We start from the raw sequence: 17997 nt of genomic DNA, 5'->3' as shown, positions 1-17997 counted from the left end.
TAGTTGAGTCAAATTACCTTTCCGTCTAAATAAATCTTAATTTGGTTTATTTTCCGAACTTGCCAGTGTGAGATTTGTTGTAACTTGTTCTGTTTAAATGTTTAGAATTTGCAGGTGAAATCAAATGACAAAGAAATTAGTTTCACACTTTTCAAATAATCACATTGAAAATTGTTTTTCTTATTTTAACAGGCCTATAAAAAAATAATTCCTATGGAAAGCGTAGTTGTCCTTGCCCAAACCTCTTCTAATCCTTGATTTATACAAGATAGAAACTTGCTGGAAAAAATAAATAAAAATCAGTATTAATCCAGTATCAACTTCAGACTAGCGTATGCTTGGTGACTTATTTTTATTATTTTATTCATTGTTTTATGTATGTTTTTCTTGTACAGCGCTTTGAGAAGCTGCTTTTAAAGGCGCTATATAAAATAAAGTTTATTATTATTATTATTAATGTAATAGTCTATGGCTATATTGAACATAAGCAATGTTTTATTTAGTGGCCCTAAAATTATTCAAATGATTCACAAAAATCTAAAATCATATACATGCACTTTTTATGACCTCATATTGACAACATTGAATATTTATATATAAATAAATAAAAAAGGCACCCTGCAGTGAAGGCAAGAAGGCGATCAATTGACTTCATGTGTCAAATACTTCTTGGTCCACTGTATGTTTTTACTGGAATAAAATGTAACTTGTCACAATAATTTCAAGTACAGTAACTTGCCCTATTCTTCTGAAGTCATCCAGACTCTGTCCGTAAGGTGATGACTGCTCAGTGAGTGAGTTTCCGCTGACATACGCGAGACCTGGATACGCCAGAACTGGAGGTCGTGATCGAGTGGATCAAAGCACCTCTCCGTCCCTCAGGCCTGAGATTACAGAGGGAATCATCTCGCCTGTCAAGGTGTTCCTCTTTTTCTTTTCTTTTTTAAATGGAAACTTCTCTCTGTTGTGCTGCATGATAGTATGAGCCACACAATGTCAAGTATCCTCTAAACCTGCAAATTATTTATGTCCTTTTTATTTTTTGATTTGTTTTGAATGTTGAAGATATGATTTTCTGTTCATTTTGTTTGATCCCAAACCAGAATAGATCGTAAAATATGTGCTGTTCACTTCTCCACGGTTCTCCTTCTGAATAAATGCTTGATGCTTGAACGTCATAGTCTCTGTATACGCCAGTAAAATGATTGACTGCTAAATAGCCTTTAATCTTACATTCCACTGATGGATGTCTCCATGGTAACACCACTTTAAACCTGCCTTCAGAACAGGAGATCCTCGGTTTTTCAGTCGGGGGAAGCATAGATATTAAACACTATATTTTTATATTATTAGTCTAATAATGTCTTTCTTCTGTAAGACCCAAACTGTTTAACAGATGCTGGATGTTTAGAAGCATATTCACGTTGGTCTTTTCTGAAATAATGAATCTTTTTCATCAGGTAGTGTCGTATCTGAAAGCATTGGTTTTTTTATTGGGCAAATATGGTTGGATTCCCTGCACTTGAGTTTCTTTTGATCTTTACTCTCATTTTTCTCATTTCTCTATTGGCTCCAGATTAAAAAAAAAAGAAGAAAAAAAAGAATACTTTTATTCAGAAAGGATGCTTTGAACTGATCAAAAGCGACAGTAAAGACATTTATAATATTACAAAATATATGATAAATACTGTTCTTTTGAACTTTCTATTCATCAAGGAATCCTAAAGAAAAATATTTAATAGTTTCCATAAAAAATGAGGCTGCACAACTGTTTTCAATAATAATAATAAATGTTGTTATGAATGAAGGATCATTCAAGATTTATTTAATCACAAATTACATTTTAAAATATAAAATACTTTTTAAATTGTAATATGTTTTTTTATGATTCACTGAAAAAAATGATTCTGACCCCTTGTAAATGTTACATGTTTTTATCTGGTTAATTTCACTGATTTTAATGTGTTATTTAATCCTACTTATTTTTTATTATTAATTTTCAAATTCACTGCCCTTGTTTAAAACAAGCTCATTTTATTCAATTAAAAGTAATTAGAATTTTTTTTTTGTTTAATTTAAAATTGTGGCAACAGATTACAGGTAACATTATTAATTAAATTGAACACATTAGAATTGAGTAATAATTAATCAAAATAATTCCTTAAAAGTTAACCATTTTCAAACTGAGAGACTGATTGGTCGTCTGAGTAAAATGAGCCCGCCCCCTTGTCTCTATGGCACTGCGATCCAGTTCAATACAAAATCCCTATGCATTTTAAACAAAAATATCTGATTAACAGACAGACGTCAAAGAAGTAGTAAGAAGTCTTTATTTTTATTGCCAACATTGAAGACACCTGATGTTAACAAGCAGAATCACTGAAGGAGAAAACCGTCATTTCTTTTAATGTTACCATTATGGAGATTAGTGTTTGTTTTAGTTGGGCTCTTGACCCTAAAAATCATTTACTTTAGGATTTTGTTTGACTGCTGTACCAGAGTCAGTAATGACTTCTGAATCTCAGCCATGGTGACAAACTGATCAACTCTGATCATAAGTTCATTATGTATTCATGAAGCAATGCATGATGGGAGCAGTGAGACATTTATTGATTGGTGCACCCAGAAAAACTGCAACATGCTTTATAATTGTCACTGTTGTTGAGATTCACAGGCTGATTCTTGACAAAAATTAGTAAATTCAATTCAAAACAGTTTAGCTAATCTTACGAACATAATTAATCTTAAATTACTTATAAAATTTAAGTACAACCAATTTACAAAATATAAGTACACTCAACTTAAAAAATATATCTGGATTTAGATACATTTATCGTTCAACCCCTTGACATAATAAAATTAAGTAAATTCAACATAATTTTTTTTTCAGTGTTGATAGAATGTATACAATTTTATTAAACTTTTTAAAAAGTATTTAAACACTTGCGCCACACTTTAAATGTCTGAATGTCAATGAAGTAGTTGGGGGGAAAAGAAATATCAAAGCAAAGTGGCATTTACTTTAAAGAAAAAATAGCGCTTTTAAAGAAAAACATTTGACCGAAATGTTTAGTTGCCGCTTGCTTTGATATTTCGTTATATAATGCAATGACATTCAGACATTTTAGTTGTGTTGTGTCCACTCTGTCAGTCACTGCAGATTTCTGCAGATCCGAAAGTCCAAAATGATACAGAGATTTTTTATTTTTTTTTGCATCCAGTACTTAAAATGGTTGACAGAAATGAGTGTAATTAGAACCTACTTCAAAAGCAATTTCTCCTGTGAGGTCTTTATAATAATTATAACCCATATACAACCCCAGATCTTTATTGTTATCTTTATACCTTGGTGTGACCAGGTCTTAACGCTGTGTTACTAGACGGCAAGGTTTGAATGTTGAGCATTATTTATTTGTATTCGTTGCATTTCAATGTGGATTATTTGGTACATTTGCAAACAGACTTTTACGATATGTACTTGACAGTAATGCAACAACATGTAGCCTAAGTAACCGTGTTTATTCTAACGCCTGATCTGTGACCAGTGATTTCTGATATGTAATGATTCATGAACAGTCAGATGTTCTTTATCGATGTGCCAGTAAATCAAACCAGTGACTAAACGATCAACATCACATGGTTTCTCTTAGTAGGATGAAAATTTAAACTGTGTTTAAATTATAGAAAGGGATCAAAGAACGCTCCCTTTAAAATCCCTGGAGCTGTCAAGCAAACAGCAGACCAAAACTCCCCGTTATAGGCAACGAATCACTTATTTACATTGTGTTTGCACTGTTAGTTATGATGAAAGCATTCGTTAGAGTGTCGAAATAGAGTTGCAATGATGAGATCACTGCATTCATGCGCTCAACGCGTCTGTGATCGGCTACAATGCCCATCACTGCAACCTTTCATGCCACAATCTAAATAGAATGCGATAGATTTATGCTATAATCAAAACTTTTCACGATTAGTAAAGCTTGAGAGCTGTAATAGAAAAAAAACATGCTAAAAGTTTTCGAGAGAGTTCCACTTGTAATACTTGTTTCATATGCAAAGATGTCAGCCAATCACAGTAGTGGGCGTTTACACTGTCTCTCAGCAGACACGCCCCTTCAAATCAGAGGGTTAAAATCAGGCTAGGAAAAATGCCTTTTATTTCTAAATTATGACAATTTTTTTTATGTAAAAATCATACTAACATTATAAGTGCACCCCAGGAAACATTATAAAATAATCAAATAATGCAGTTCATGACCCCTCATGAATGAGTCTGTCAAACTATTGGAAGAACCACTGTGGTGCTTTATGTAAACATTTTGTTTTGTAACTTTAAAAGAAAGAAAGAAAAGAAATGTTTGATGAACTGCAGTACACTTGCACAGAAGACGCTGCAGCATATTTCAGTCCACAAAGGAGTTCCTTTACACAAAAGGCAAACAAATGTTTTATACTTTATTCATGTCAACCATTGAGAAGTTGCGGTAACACAAACCTTCAAGGACTAGTAGAGCAGAATGAGTGTGCAAACTTTCAAGGCAACACAATGTACAATAATATCTAATGCTCAGACCTTAAAGAATGAGTTATGAAATCGCATTGTATTATCTCAGGTGAAAAGAAATCTAAAAATGTCTTCGCCCTAGAAAAACAGCAAGAAGCTACACAAGCTGTATCATTTCTAAAGGATGATAGCTGTAATAACGATATTAGCATCCACACCAATGGACGATTTTGTTCTGTTTATTCTTTGTCGTCTGCCGCTATAAATGCTCAAGCTCTTTAAAGCAGGATGGATTCTGATTGGCTGTCAATGTTTTTATTGCGCATCAGCTGGAAAAATCGTTCTGAAAGCGATTCCAATGATATTGTTTCTCTGTGCCGTTATCATTATAGTTGTGGTGGTGTGGACTCTGCTATTGTTTTATATTTAGAATGATTATCTTTAATGTTACTGTTATAGTTAACTATAAATATATAGCAAATACCTAGGAAATATTAGCGTGCAGCCGTGGACACCAGCAGATGACATCGTTCACTGCAGTTTTGTTGTCTGTCGCTTTAAATGCTCAAGCTCGTAAAGCAGGATGGATTCTGATTGGCTGTCAATGTTTCTCTGTGCCGTTATCGTTATAGTTGAGACGTGGACTCTGCTATTCTTTTATATTTAGAACGATTTTGAGAACTATATCTTTATCGTTGTCGTTAACTATAAATATAACTGACGTTATCTATATTAGCGTGCACCAGCAGACAACATTGTTCTGTTTATTTTAAGCGTCTGCTTAATTTGTCGTCTGCCGCTTTAAATGCTCAAGTTCTTAAAGCAGGATGGATTCTGATTGGCTGACTGGTTTTTATCGTTCATCAGCTGAACAAATCGTTCTGAAAGTGACTCCACCGATATTGTTCCTCTGTGCTGTTATAGTTGTGGTGTGGACTCTGCTATTCTTTTACATTTTAAAAACTAAATCTTTATTGTCATAGTTAACCATAAATATAACAATATCTAAATTAGTGTGCATACCAGCAGGCGATATCGTCTGTCGCTTTAAATGCTCAAGCTCGTAAAGCAGGATTGATTCTGATTGGCTGTCAATGTTTCTCTGTGCCGTTATCGTTATAGTTGCTGTGTGGACTCTTTTTAAAACTATATCTTGTCATTATAGTTCTCGTCCCTGATGTGAACGGGCCTTAACTCCAGGTCTTAACTCCAGGTTAGTGCCCGTGGCTGTGCTCATGCGGTTCTGTTTTGACCTCTTCGACCTTCATGCTGCTGAAACAAGGGTACTCTTCTAAAAAGAGGTTATAGGAGGCGATCAGTTCCTTCCAGTAGCTCTTTTTACCGTAAACCAGCACGAACGCGCTGACCGTGGTGTAGACGCTGGCAAAGAGAATGGACAGTGCGAGCGTGTTCTGCCTCATCAGCACCACCGTCATCTGTGTGTAGATGTCCATGGCCACGAAGCAAATGTACACGACCACCAGGCTCAGGGTCATCTTGATGACCCGCATCTGCGTGCCTAACTTGGGCCCGTGGGCTCCGTTGCTGCTGGCCTTCATCTCCAGAAGATGTTTTGCCAGGTGGTATGAGATCGAAATGCTGCATTTGACCATCACAATGCCCGGAAGGATGTCGGAGATGATCACGTAGTAGAAGATGTAGGCGAGCCCGGTCGTATCGGTGGGCATGATGGACCCGCAATCGCCAAATTCAGTGCTTGTGCCGTTGTAATAAGTGAGAACGCTCAGCAAGGGAACGCAATTGGCGAAGCCGCTTATGAAGATGAGCGCCAGGGCGGTGTGGACGTGCTGGACGATGGCCTCCTGGATGCGTGTGTAGAAGTGGACGGGCTCCATCACCAGCTTTGTGCCGTAGTAGAAGGTCAGGAACGCCGTGCTCCAGATTATGATGAGCTTCAAGCTGAAGATGAGCACCAGCAGGATGGCCGCCATCAAGCTGATTCGGCACACGGTGTCGATCACGTCTATCGTCTGCCATAAGTAAGTGAGAACCTGCTGGGAGATGCTGGCCAGGGCGATGGCCGTGATGATGAAGTCGGCAGGGTTGAGCTTGTGCTTCTTCCGGTAGCTTCTGTTGGTGACCAGAAGCAGGTACATGTTGAAGAAGATGGTGAGAATTGCCAAGAAGCCGGTCAGCATCCAGGCCACGAGTTTGCCCTCAGGTGACAGCATGATCGATGATGGTCAGATCGATGGTCTCAACATACACAAAGGAAAGAAAAGAAGATCTCTTTAAAATATTTTCTAAGAGATTATGGGCCCTATCATACACCCGGCGCAATGCGACGCCAGACACAAGTGTTTTTTGCTAGTTTCAGCCCGACGCAGTTATCATTTTCACGTCCTGCGCCACGTTTAAATAGCAAATGCATTTGCGCCAATCTTTTCGTCCTGAAGTACTAAAACTGAACAAAAAATACTGAATAAAGCTAAATATATTTTTGTAAATAATAAATAATAATAGTAAATAACTAAAATAAAAATGAAAACTGAAAAGATATAAAAGCTAATATAAAACATTGATAAATAATATTTAATATATATAAAGAAAAGAAAAATATTTAAATGATATAAAATATATATATATATATGTGTGTGTATATGTAAAAGTGTTCAGTTAAAAAAATTGTAAACCCGTTGCCTTAAAATTAAGTAAATAAACTTAATGCTTAATTGAAAAAATTAAGTTATGTGAACTTGACAATTCCACATTACTTAATTTTTTCGATTAAGCGTGAAGTTTATTTACTTAATAATTTTAAGGCAACGGGTTTCCTCAATTTTCTTAAGTTAAGTCAACTGATCATATTCTCTGACTCATTTTTCTTTAAATTTCTACAGACAACATTGATGCATAAATGAATGAACACGTATGTTTTCTTTGTGAACCAGTGTTATTGCTAACTAAAATATAAACTTAAACTTGAAAAACTAAATTATAAATGTTGGCAACTCCCTGAAATAAAAGGTTTAAGCTGAAATACTAAAAGTGGCAAAATTACTAAAGAAAAATAAAAGAAAGAAAAAAGAAAAAAAATATTAAAAGACAAAAGTCAAAACAAAAATTGACACAAATTTGAATTAAAATGAAAACTGAAAATATAAAAATAAAAGCTAATCCAATATATACTACAAATAATATTAAAATAACAAACAGTGAAGATACCAAACGTCAAAGATCAATATCAGCTTTTTGATGCTTCCATATTTTGCTATGTTCTCTTACTGTACGACAGCTATTGACTCATTTGTGTGCTTTTATTTCTTTAAAAAATAAACAAAGGAGAAACATCTGACACAACACTGATAAATAAAATAATATGAACACATACGTTTTCCCTGGGAACATGCACACATACAGTAAGAGTTAGGATTCCTTCCAAAATAATATTTCATTACCTTGTTTGGAGTTCTCAAATATTTTCCTTCATGTTCACTGTGCTTGAGCTCCTCGTGCATTTAGGGGATAAAAATACCAGACAATGATGTTCTGTTGTCATGGCAAAATGCATTTTCTTTTAAAACAAATAGTAAATGATAGGGAGAAGACTGAAAGTGAATTGCTAAGGTTGGTGCTGCAAGCTCTTGATAACAGACAAGTGACTTTTATACACAAGATTTGAAGGACAATTTTCATATGCTGACAGTAACCATATTTAAAGTAGTGTATTTTATGGCACAAAAGCATGACTAGTCATTCTATCCACTATAGCTGACCAAACGTTGTGGTACAATTCAAATGGCATTGGGGGCTGGGGCTTTTAGTTTCGGGTTTTATGCTTCAGGATTCATTCAGCCAGATTCATTTCCTTTCTTATGCAAAGCGTTATGTTGTCAGACACAATTTCAACGACAATCTGTGTTTGCTTTGATGATTACAGCATTTATATAATCCAGTTAATGAGCATTATTAAGGGTCACAAGTTATTTTCTTAGATGGGGAAAAAAAGAAAAAGAAATCTGTCTTTTTTACACTAAAAACAAGAGATTGTGTTAAATAATTCACACTAAGAGGAAGTAGATGGACAAATACAGTAGTGACCAAAAGTGATGGGATGTTTTTAATGACCATAATAAGTTTGACTAAACCATCGAAATAAATCATTCTGCATTCATGTAGATCCATACAAAAGTGATTTAATTTGACAAACACAGTTATTTTTGAATAAGAGACAACATTGTCACGCCCTCATCATATACTGTAAGTCTGGATAAAATATTTAATGAACTTTTTCTAAAGATGAAATGAAGTAAAATCTAACTGACATTAGAGGTTGACTTTTCTACATTTATTTCTAACAAGGCTGTAAGATTTTAATACAGCCGATATTAATCGCCGTTTCTATGCCATATGTTGAAAGGCACCTGCACAAACCTGCTGTTCTCATTATGAAATCATATTGTATAATTATTCAGATGTGCTCAATGTAAATCGAAGCCAAATCCTGTGGTGGACAAACTGCTTTGCCTGCACCCGTCCTTCCTGTGCTAATGCACCCAGAGGTTTTATTTGACTAGCACACATCCCACCGAGACTCATAATGAGAAGATCCAGTCCTCATTCACAAGACAAATATAGCTCTCCTGGCATTCATATGCACGACGCACATTAATTGTAATATTGCTGTATAACATGCAGGTGATAAAATGGCCACGTAAATGTGTTGCTTTTGAAGAACTTTGGTGCTTTCTTGTTAATTTTGTTCAAAACATTCAAACACATCCAGCAGTCCTTGCCTTGAGCCAAACGTCTTCTCATTTCCTTAGTAACCCAGCAGTCGCTTTTCTCTGCTTTCTCGCTGATACGTAGAATCTTACATTACCCTGACATTTTACCCACAGATCCAGCAGATAAAAGCATCACATTACCAGGAGAACCTACGATATTCTGTTTGTGCATCTCATAAACCATGAAAGCTGGGTATTAAATAATAAATCATAATGCATTCATGTAGATCCATACAAAGTGATTTAATTGGACAAACACGCAGCTACTGTTACTTTTGAATAAGATAAATGGTACATCTTCACGCCCCCGCCATATATGTCTTTATAAAATATTAAATTAACTTTTTTTAAAGATGGAATGAAGTAAAGTCAAGTCACCTTATGTTTTATACAAAACAGATCATGTCAAAGCAGCTTTACAGTGATAAACAGGAAAGTAATGATTCAGTAATGCAAACAGAATTCGATTAAAGAAAACAGTATAATCAGTCAAGTCACCTTTATTTATATAGCGCTTTTTACAATACAGATTGTCTCAAAGCAGCTTCACAGTGATAACATGAACATAATACAAGAAGTTTGTTTAGAAGAAAATTGCGTCATCGTCCACCTGAAGTAAGGCAGATCAATAATATTGTTGAATATTAAATGTCCCCAAACTAAGCAAGCCAAAATCCAAGGCAACAGTGTCGAGGAACCAAAACTACCTCAGGTGACAGAATGGAGAAAAAAACCTTGGGAGAAACCAGGCTCAGTCGGGGTCCAGTTCTCCTCTGGCCAACGAACGAACAGCCTATGCAGCTTAATAATCATTTAACTGATTTGAATAATGTATAATGTTCTATTTGAATACCTGGTAAAAGAGATGTGTTTTTAGTCTAGATTTAAACTGACAGAGTGTGCCTGCTTCCCGGACAATGTTAGGTACTGTTCCAAAGTTTAGGTGCTAAATAGGAAAAGGATCTACCGCTAGCAGTTGATTTTGATATTCTAGGTATTATCAACTGGCCGGAATTTTGAGATCGCAATAGATGTGAAGGACTATAATGCGTTAAGAGCTCGCTCAAGTACTGCGGAGCTAAACCATTTAGTGCTTTGTAGGTGGTCAGCAATATTTAAAAATGTATACAACGTTTAGGTAGCCAATGCAGTGTTGACAGAACCGGGCTAATATGGTCATACTTCCAGGTTCTGGTAAGAACTCGAGCTGCTGCGTTTTGGACTAGCTGTAGTTTGTTTATTAAGCATGCAGGGCAACCACCCAGTAGAGCATTACAATAATCTAGCCTTGATGTCATGAACGCATGAACTAACTGTTCCACATTTTTCATTGAAAGCATATGTGTTAATTTAGATATAAGATGGAATAATGCGGTTTTACAGATGCTAGAAACGGGACTTTCAAATGAAATATTGCTATCAAAGAGCACACCCAGGTTCCTAACCGACGACGAAGACTTGACAGAGCAGCCATCAATTGTTAGACAGTATTCTAGGTTATTAATTGAGGAAGTTTTTTGGCCAATAATTAAAATCTCTGTTTTTTCAGAGTTAAGTAGTAGGAAATTACTAGTCATCCAAATTTTTATATCAGCTATGTATTCCGTTAATTTTGTTATTGTGTTTCGTCGGGGCACGAAGAAATATAGAGCTGAGTATCATCAGCATAACAGTGAAAACTAATGTCATGCTTCCTAATGATATCTCCCAAGCGTAGCACGTACAGAGTGAACAGCAACGGTCCTAGTACTGAGCCTTGTGGTACCCCATACTGAACTTTTGATCGATAAGACATCTCTTTGTTTACTGCTACAAACTGATAACGGTCAGATAAGTATGATTTAAACCATGCTAGTGCAATTCCACTAATGCCAACATCATTTTCAAGTCTATTTAAAAGAATATTGCGGTCGATGGTATCAAATGCAGCACTAAGATAGAGAAACACTAACAGAGAGATACAACCACGATCGGATGATAAGAGCAAATCATTTGTAACTCTAATGAGAGCTGTCTCAGTACTATGGTACAGTCTAAATCCTGACTGGAAATCCTCGCAGATACCATTTCTTTCTAAAAAGGAACATAGTTTCTGGTAATTTTGATAGAAAAGGTAGAAATACACAATAAACATAATCATATAAATCATACGAGTTAGTCACTTAGTTTTCTTTAATTTTAATTAACTTTTTAAACTTTAAACTACGCACAGGGTTAATTTTAAGTAATTTCACTGTCTTCATTTGTGTGGGTGTTTACTTCTGAAAACACGCTATTTATTAGGATATATTCCATTTCTTTCATTATTTTCCTTCTATTCTCAAATTTGATGAAAAATATGCTATTTATTAGGAAATATTCCAGTTCCTTCATTATTTTCTTTCTATGCTCAAATATATTTCAGTTGTTATTTAACTTATAGATTGTTCTTGTGTATTTCCTGTTAGTCTTGGTAAAAATCCCTTTACTAAAAACAGTCATACTGACATCATCCTCCAGGAAGTGACATCATTTCAGAGGGACAAACAGCAACAGCACAAACATCAGTAAGTATTATCAAAAGATTGGATGAATTCTGTGATGTTTTGTTGTATTAGTTGTGTTTTTTCACTTTAAAACACATTCAGTCACATAAATCATTTTGATAATATCAATATTGATTAAAGTTGATAGCCAATGTCACCCCTCACTATAACTCTTTATTTTCATCATGTTCTAGTTATAATATTTTTAAAATACAGTAATTTATTGTAAGGCTCGGACACACTTCTTTTGTCACATACTGTTTTTCGCCTACCGTATAGTATGTGATTTCGGATGCAGCCATATAGAGTTCAAATGCTCAAGAACAGAAATGAGCCATAAAACAACAAATGATGTGATAAAACCTGATCCATCAGAGCATTAATAAACTCATAATGTACAGTATGATCAACAACGGAAACCATTACTTTGGGCTTTTTGCACTTATTGGATACAGTAACGCTTTATGAAAGGCACTTGAGTCATTCTACTGGATTGAAATCAGATTTGAGATACAGTCATTGTCCTGGTGAATCACTGCACAGCTGAAGTTCTGTAACTCATCCTGCAGTGTTTGTGCTACAGATATGAATGTTGACACAAATCATACCATAAAGGGTTCTGTTTTTTTTTTAAGCAGGGATACACCTTTTTTTTTTTTACAGGCGGCTAATAAAACAGACAAATAGGGACATTGAAGGGACCTGAGTCAATTCCAAAGACCAGAATATGAGGCTTAAAGCTGGATGCTTTAAAAAAACAACCTAGCAATATGCTAACAGACTCAAAAACACCGTAGCAACTGAAGAACCATCCTGGCAACCAATCAGAATAGCCATGATTTTGCACTCACATTTTCTTCAGAAAATCTAGCTGGTGTAAAAACAATGGTTTGCAAGGAAACTCTTTCTCCTCTCTTATTCAAGGATAGGCCTATTGGTTTCTTTGAATCAGAATATTGATTTTTCATGCCTGATGAACCTTGGCAAGGAAAGGAAAATCTTGTTCACTTTGTGCAATTAAATGTGAATTCATCTGCATGCGGTCTGTCACAAAGACGAACACGTGTGTAGCTATTTGTCCCTGAAACACGGCGTGTAATGCACAAATTTAATTTCAAATATCTTTTCATGTCTTTCTGCCACTCGCTTCTTATTATCCATCCCTTAGTCCAGACCCATTATCCCATAATCAGGGGTTATTGCTCAAACAATTCTGGGAGAAAAGTGGAAAAGAAGAAATGGATTGGAGGCGAAAGGGCACTGAGAGGGTGAGGTGATGGAGGTAGGAGGGTGCACTGCCTCCAGAGGGCGCTCTTGCACAACGCTCTCGCTGTCATACAGTGATTGACCCGAAGATGCAAATCAAACAGAGCAAACAATTACCTTCCCATCATCTCCCAATCAGAGCGCAGATTTGAACTGAACGCTTGCCAGTGCAGCTGCATCACAAGGGAAAAACAGTTAGACAGCAACTAAAAAAAAAAACGTAGGCCCTATTAGAAATAGAGGACTTTACCAATTCAACCCCCACCATGCAAACTGCAGAATAAAATCATATATAGCTTACATATTTAACAAAGCAAAAGTATTGCAGAAGAAAAAAAAAAACTTTGAATATAAATAAGAAGTCAATATTTTGTTTAAGTCTTGTCATTGAACACAAGTCCATCACTGGCACTGGCAATTCATTTTCATTTAAATCAGTCTGAGGTAAATTAAGGCTGAAATACACAACACAAACAGATTTTAAAATACTTGTCGACTTTGTAAATGGTTACAGAGAAAAACTGGGTATAAACGACTGAAGATCACACACTAGATTTTCAAGTCATTCCGAACACAACTGAAACATGCGCTTGTTGCTGTGAGCCGCATGACAAATGAAAACAATATGCGTTCTAAAAAAAAAAGATGTTTAAAAGCTGCGACCGTCTTTTCTTCCCTATTGTGGCGTATATCTCAGTGAAACAGCTTCTTGAACAAGAAAAAATGTAGGGCGGGACTTGATTTTCTCCATGGGGAATTGATTGGATGGTTGTGGTTTGCTACTGGTCATTCTCATGTGAGTGACAGGCTTGTGTCTTGGTGGAGGGTGGGACTATATTCTCCACAACTGACTGCAAATTGCCATCCAGACCTGCCTCCAATTTAGTTAGCAACGCCCAACTTCCTACAATCCAATCAATTCTTGAGTCCAGTCCAGTCCCATCCTATTTATTTCTCAATGCAGAAGCGGTTTTACTCGGATATACGTCATAACAGGGAAGAAAAGACTATTGCAACTTCTGCTTCTTGCTGACTTTTTTAATTGTTAGTTTGTAAACAGTCTCATTCCAAGACGTCATATGACTGACGCTTTTGACCATACGTCAACATCCAGGGGCGTCATGCAAGCCAAAATTCTGGGGGGGCACAATCTGAGACGTTGCAATTGTTTTCTGACGGGTGATATGGATCATGTTAGGAGGGGTCAGGGGTTTTCTCCCCCTGCAAATTTTTTAATTCTGGCTGCGAAACAAACTATTTCAATGCAGTTTGGGAGGGACAGAAATACCTTAACGGAGCTGTGCATTATAAGATGTTTTGAAGGCCAAAAAAACTCCTAAAGTTGAGCTTTGACTGATAGGCTTTTCATTTTTGTCTGTCAGTGAAGAAAGTAAACATAGGGTCAACTGATAGGTTGATTTATGAATCATTTTCTCAGACGAATTTATTTACTGAAAGCTACTAGGAAATCTAGGTAGCCTAACTAAGTTTATTAAATTCATTCACAGTACACATTCATTATTGATCTTATGCCTAATACAGGGCCGTAGACAGGGCTTTATAATCACAGAGGTCATAAATTTGAGGTGGGTAACGTTAGGGGGTTCAAATTTTTTATTTCTCTGATATGTGCATTTCAAGACGTTTGAAGGCCAAAAAAAAGGATAAGAAATAGCTTTAAAACCATGTCAGTGGGCAGATTATTTGTCAATACCTGCTCTCACTTCTTATCCATCACTCTTTCTTTTTCTCTCAGTCTCCTGATCTTGTCTTCCCCTCCTAAAGCTGAGCTTTTTTAATTTACTTAAGGCTACAAATTGTACTATATTAATTCTCAATATGTACACATTCATTATTAATCTCTTGTGCCTAACAATGAAAACGTCTTTTCCCCTCACAATGACAGTAAACTAATTATTAGCCTACATTACGAGTCACGTTAGGCCTATTTTCAGTTCAAAATGGCGAAATTAGACAAAAGTATATTCGTGTGCCTGATTATTTTTGTCATTCGTTTAACATTTATGAACTAAAAAAACTGTCAAATATGAAATGTTTAGTTTAGCTACTTACATCTCGCACTTGACTGTACCAGTGTTGCCAACTATTTTCAAAGGAAAGTAGCTAATTAAGGCCTTCCCTAAAAGTCGCTAGATGACGTCATACGTCAATTAGCATATTAATGACGTCATCGCGTCGTACTTGCGTTCTGTCAGCCTAGTGCGTTTTCTCTCTAAATGAATGTTCTATTCAATATAATATAGCCGAATGTCAAATAAAGCTGTTCTCGTTTCCTATTTTTTTGTTGTCAGACAATTGAACGAGTAGCTATAATATAGTGAATGATTACATTTTTTATAGGCCTATGTGGAACATTATCTGAATGGGAACCGGATGAACTAAGCTCTGTGATAGTGTTTACAAGTAATAAGCACAAGAAAAGAAATACAATTAAAATGGTCAAACTAAATTCTTTAAATATAAAACAAAAGAAAAGCAGTTAAGTGATAAGTCCATGGAAAAACACTGCTCATTCGCGTCTGTCAGCGGCCGTGCGCTTCTCTCAGCCATTCACTGAACAGGGGAGACGCAGCTAGAGAGAGTGACGACAGGGAGAAAGGAAGACCTCGCGCTCGCAGGACAGTACTGTGGCAACATTTGGGGGTTACTGGGGTTTGTCCAAAAAGTCGCTAAAATTGTCGCTAGTCGCTTTTTTGAAAAAATGTCGCTAAGGGGGTCTGAAAAGTCGCTAAAAATAGCGACAAAGGCGCTAAGTTGGCAACACTGGACTGTACACTGAAGCGTCGAGTCTCACTGCTAAAATTCGCGCTCAGCTTCTGTGAACATAAAGCCCGCCTACTTTGATTTGATTGGTCATCTCAAATATTCTGACATTGACGAGCAGTGACAGACCAATGAGGCTCAGATGAACACGCACGCACACACACACACACACACACACACTGTCCTCTGTTTCTGACGTGCGCTCTGCTCGGCACCGCTGCGGATTGAAGATGAACAACGCGCTGAATCTGATTATAACAAGACTGAAGAAATAAAAAATTATCAGGGAGGAAAAATCTGAGGGGGCACGTGCCCCCTCACTTTGAATGGGCATGACGCCACTGTCAACATCCGACGTTTTAGGGTACTCTTTAACGTCAGTTAAATCCTAGGGCTTCATCTCACTGACGCTTTACCTTTAGCGTCAGTTAGATGACGCGGGTAGGTTTAGGTCTGGGGTAGGGTTAGGATTAGATAGCGTCATCTAACTGACATTAAAGGGTTCCCTAAAACGTCGGATGTTGACGTATGGTCAAAAGCGTCAGTCATATGACGTCTTGGGATGAGACTGTGTTAGTTGTACCACATCTCTCTGCTTTTCAGCATTGATACCACAAGCAACAATTATACTGTAAGAATTGCATTATTTTGGTGGAGAACTGACAGGAAAGTAGAGATTTCTTCCAGGGGTTTTTCCTCCACTCCTAACACCTAGAAGTTGGGTTCCTTCAAGTGGTGCTCACTGTAGAGCCAAAGCTCCACCTCTCTGGACATCATAGGTTGAGCTTGATCTAGTATATTTCCTCCTCTGTGGATCTGATGGGTGGAGGGATAGAGTTATGGGCAGGGTTAGGTGTGTTAGGACCTTTTCCAGCCATTATGCCCAAATCAAGTCAAGTCAAGTCATCTTCATTTATATAGCGCTTTTAACAATGAATTGTTTCAAAGCAGCTTTACAGAGATAAACATATAATTTAAGGTAACAGATTGTTTTGGCGTTATAGCGGTTCTTGAATAATGTTACTTCCAGCTAAAGTTAACTTTGATTGATTCACCTCCGTCGAAATGATCAGACTTTAAACGCGAACCTGTGATTAACGCTGACGGCGTTCACATGCTCATTCAGAATTCTATAGTTATGTGCTTTTTAAAATATGTGCGCAGGTTTGTAATTCATACAACCCAGCCTAAACAAACTACTTTTCTTGCCTATAAATTTTGATACAAAAATCACATCCAGAGAGGAGGAGCTGGACTAGAACACTCCACCCATGGCTCTGCAGTGAGCACTTCTCGTTGGCTTGCTTACTTGGGGTTTACAGAAAAATACACCAAGGCATAATTTTCATGTAATTGAACTTCCAAATGAGGACCTGGTAACGCTTCCTTTTACAGTCCTGTTACCTATTTACATACTATGTACTTATTATAGTAATTACTGGGTAAAAACTAGGTACTAACCCTAAACCTACCCCTAACCCATTTACTTACCTTATATTAGCCAATACTTTCTGGGTAAGTACACTGTAAGTACACGTAAGTACTGTACTGAGGCATTATTATTTTTCTGTAAAGATGCTTTGTTTGAAATATTGTCCATTGACTTGAGGGGCTGGACTTATATCACTTATGTCACAGCTCAGACCGCTTTAGCTCTTTTTGACCTAAAAAAAAACAAACAAACAAACAAAATCCGGTGCAATCCGAAACCACTCAGATGATAGGAAAAATTCATTATTAAGTAATTTGCATATGGGTCAGGGGGCATGATTTATTCCATTTTTTTATATTTTACATTTCATAAATTTAATTTAAATAAAGATAACTATCTTTAAATAGGTCAATTCATTAATCTAAAATAATTAAAAAACAGCCATGTAAATATCAACCGCTCAGATGACACTTTGTTTTACCTTTCAATCTTAAAAGACTGAATTTATTGTTAAAACAAAAAGGTTTGTTAGTTTAATGTATTCAAATTACCATTATCAATTTGACCACATTTCACCAAAACGACTATGTAAATACTAAATACAAAAATACATCAACACAACTATACATATATTAGCAGACCTCTATCCTGAACATAGGAGAATTCACAAATGTGAATATTTTTCTGTGCAATATTAATGTCCTCAGATCGTTTGAGCGCAGTGTCCCCTGGCAGGAC

General features: G+C 36.3%; 1 protein-coding gene across 1 annotated transcript; it reads right to left on the bottom strand.

Annotated features, from left to right (window-relative positions):
* Positions 1-5718: 5718 nt before the first annotated feature.
* LOC130099577 (uncharacterized) lies at positions 5719-6696 on the bottom strand. Its single transcript, XM_056265308.1, has one exon. It carries the CDS (start codon positions 6694-6696, stop codon positions 5719-5721), a length of 978 nt encoding a protein of 325 aa, XP_056121283.1.
* Between the last annotated feature and the right edge of the window lie 11301 nt (positions 6697-17997).

The sequence above is a fragment of the Rhinichthys klamathensis genome, unplaced genomic scaffold, assembly GCF_029890125.1.
Source record: "Rhinichthys klamathensis goyatoka isolate OS25496 unplaced genomic scaffold, OSU_Roscu_1.1 h1tg000231l_1, whole genome shotgun sequence".
In the NCBI taxonomy this organism is placed as follows: Eukaryota; Metazoa; Chordata; class Actinopteri; order Cypriniformes; family Leuciscidae; genus Rhinichthys; species Rhinichthys klamathensis.
This window is presented reverse-complemented; position numbering and strand designations above follow the sequence as displayed.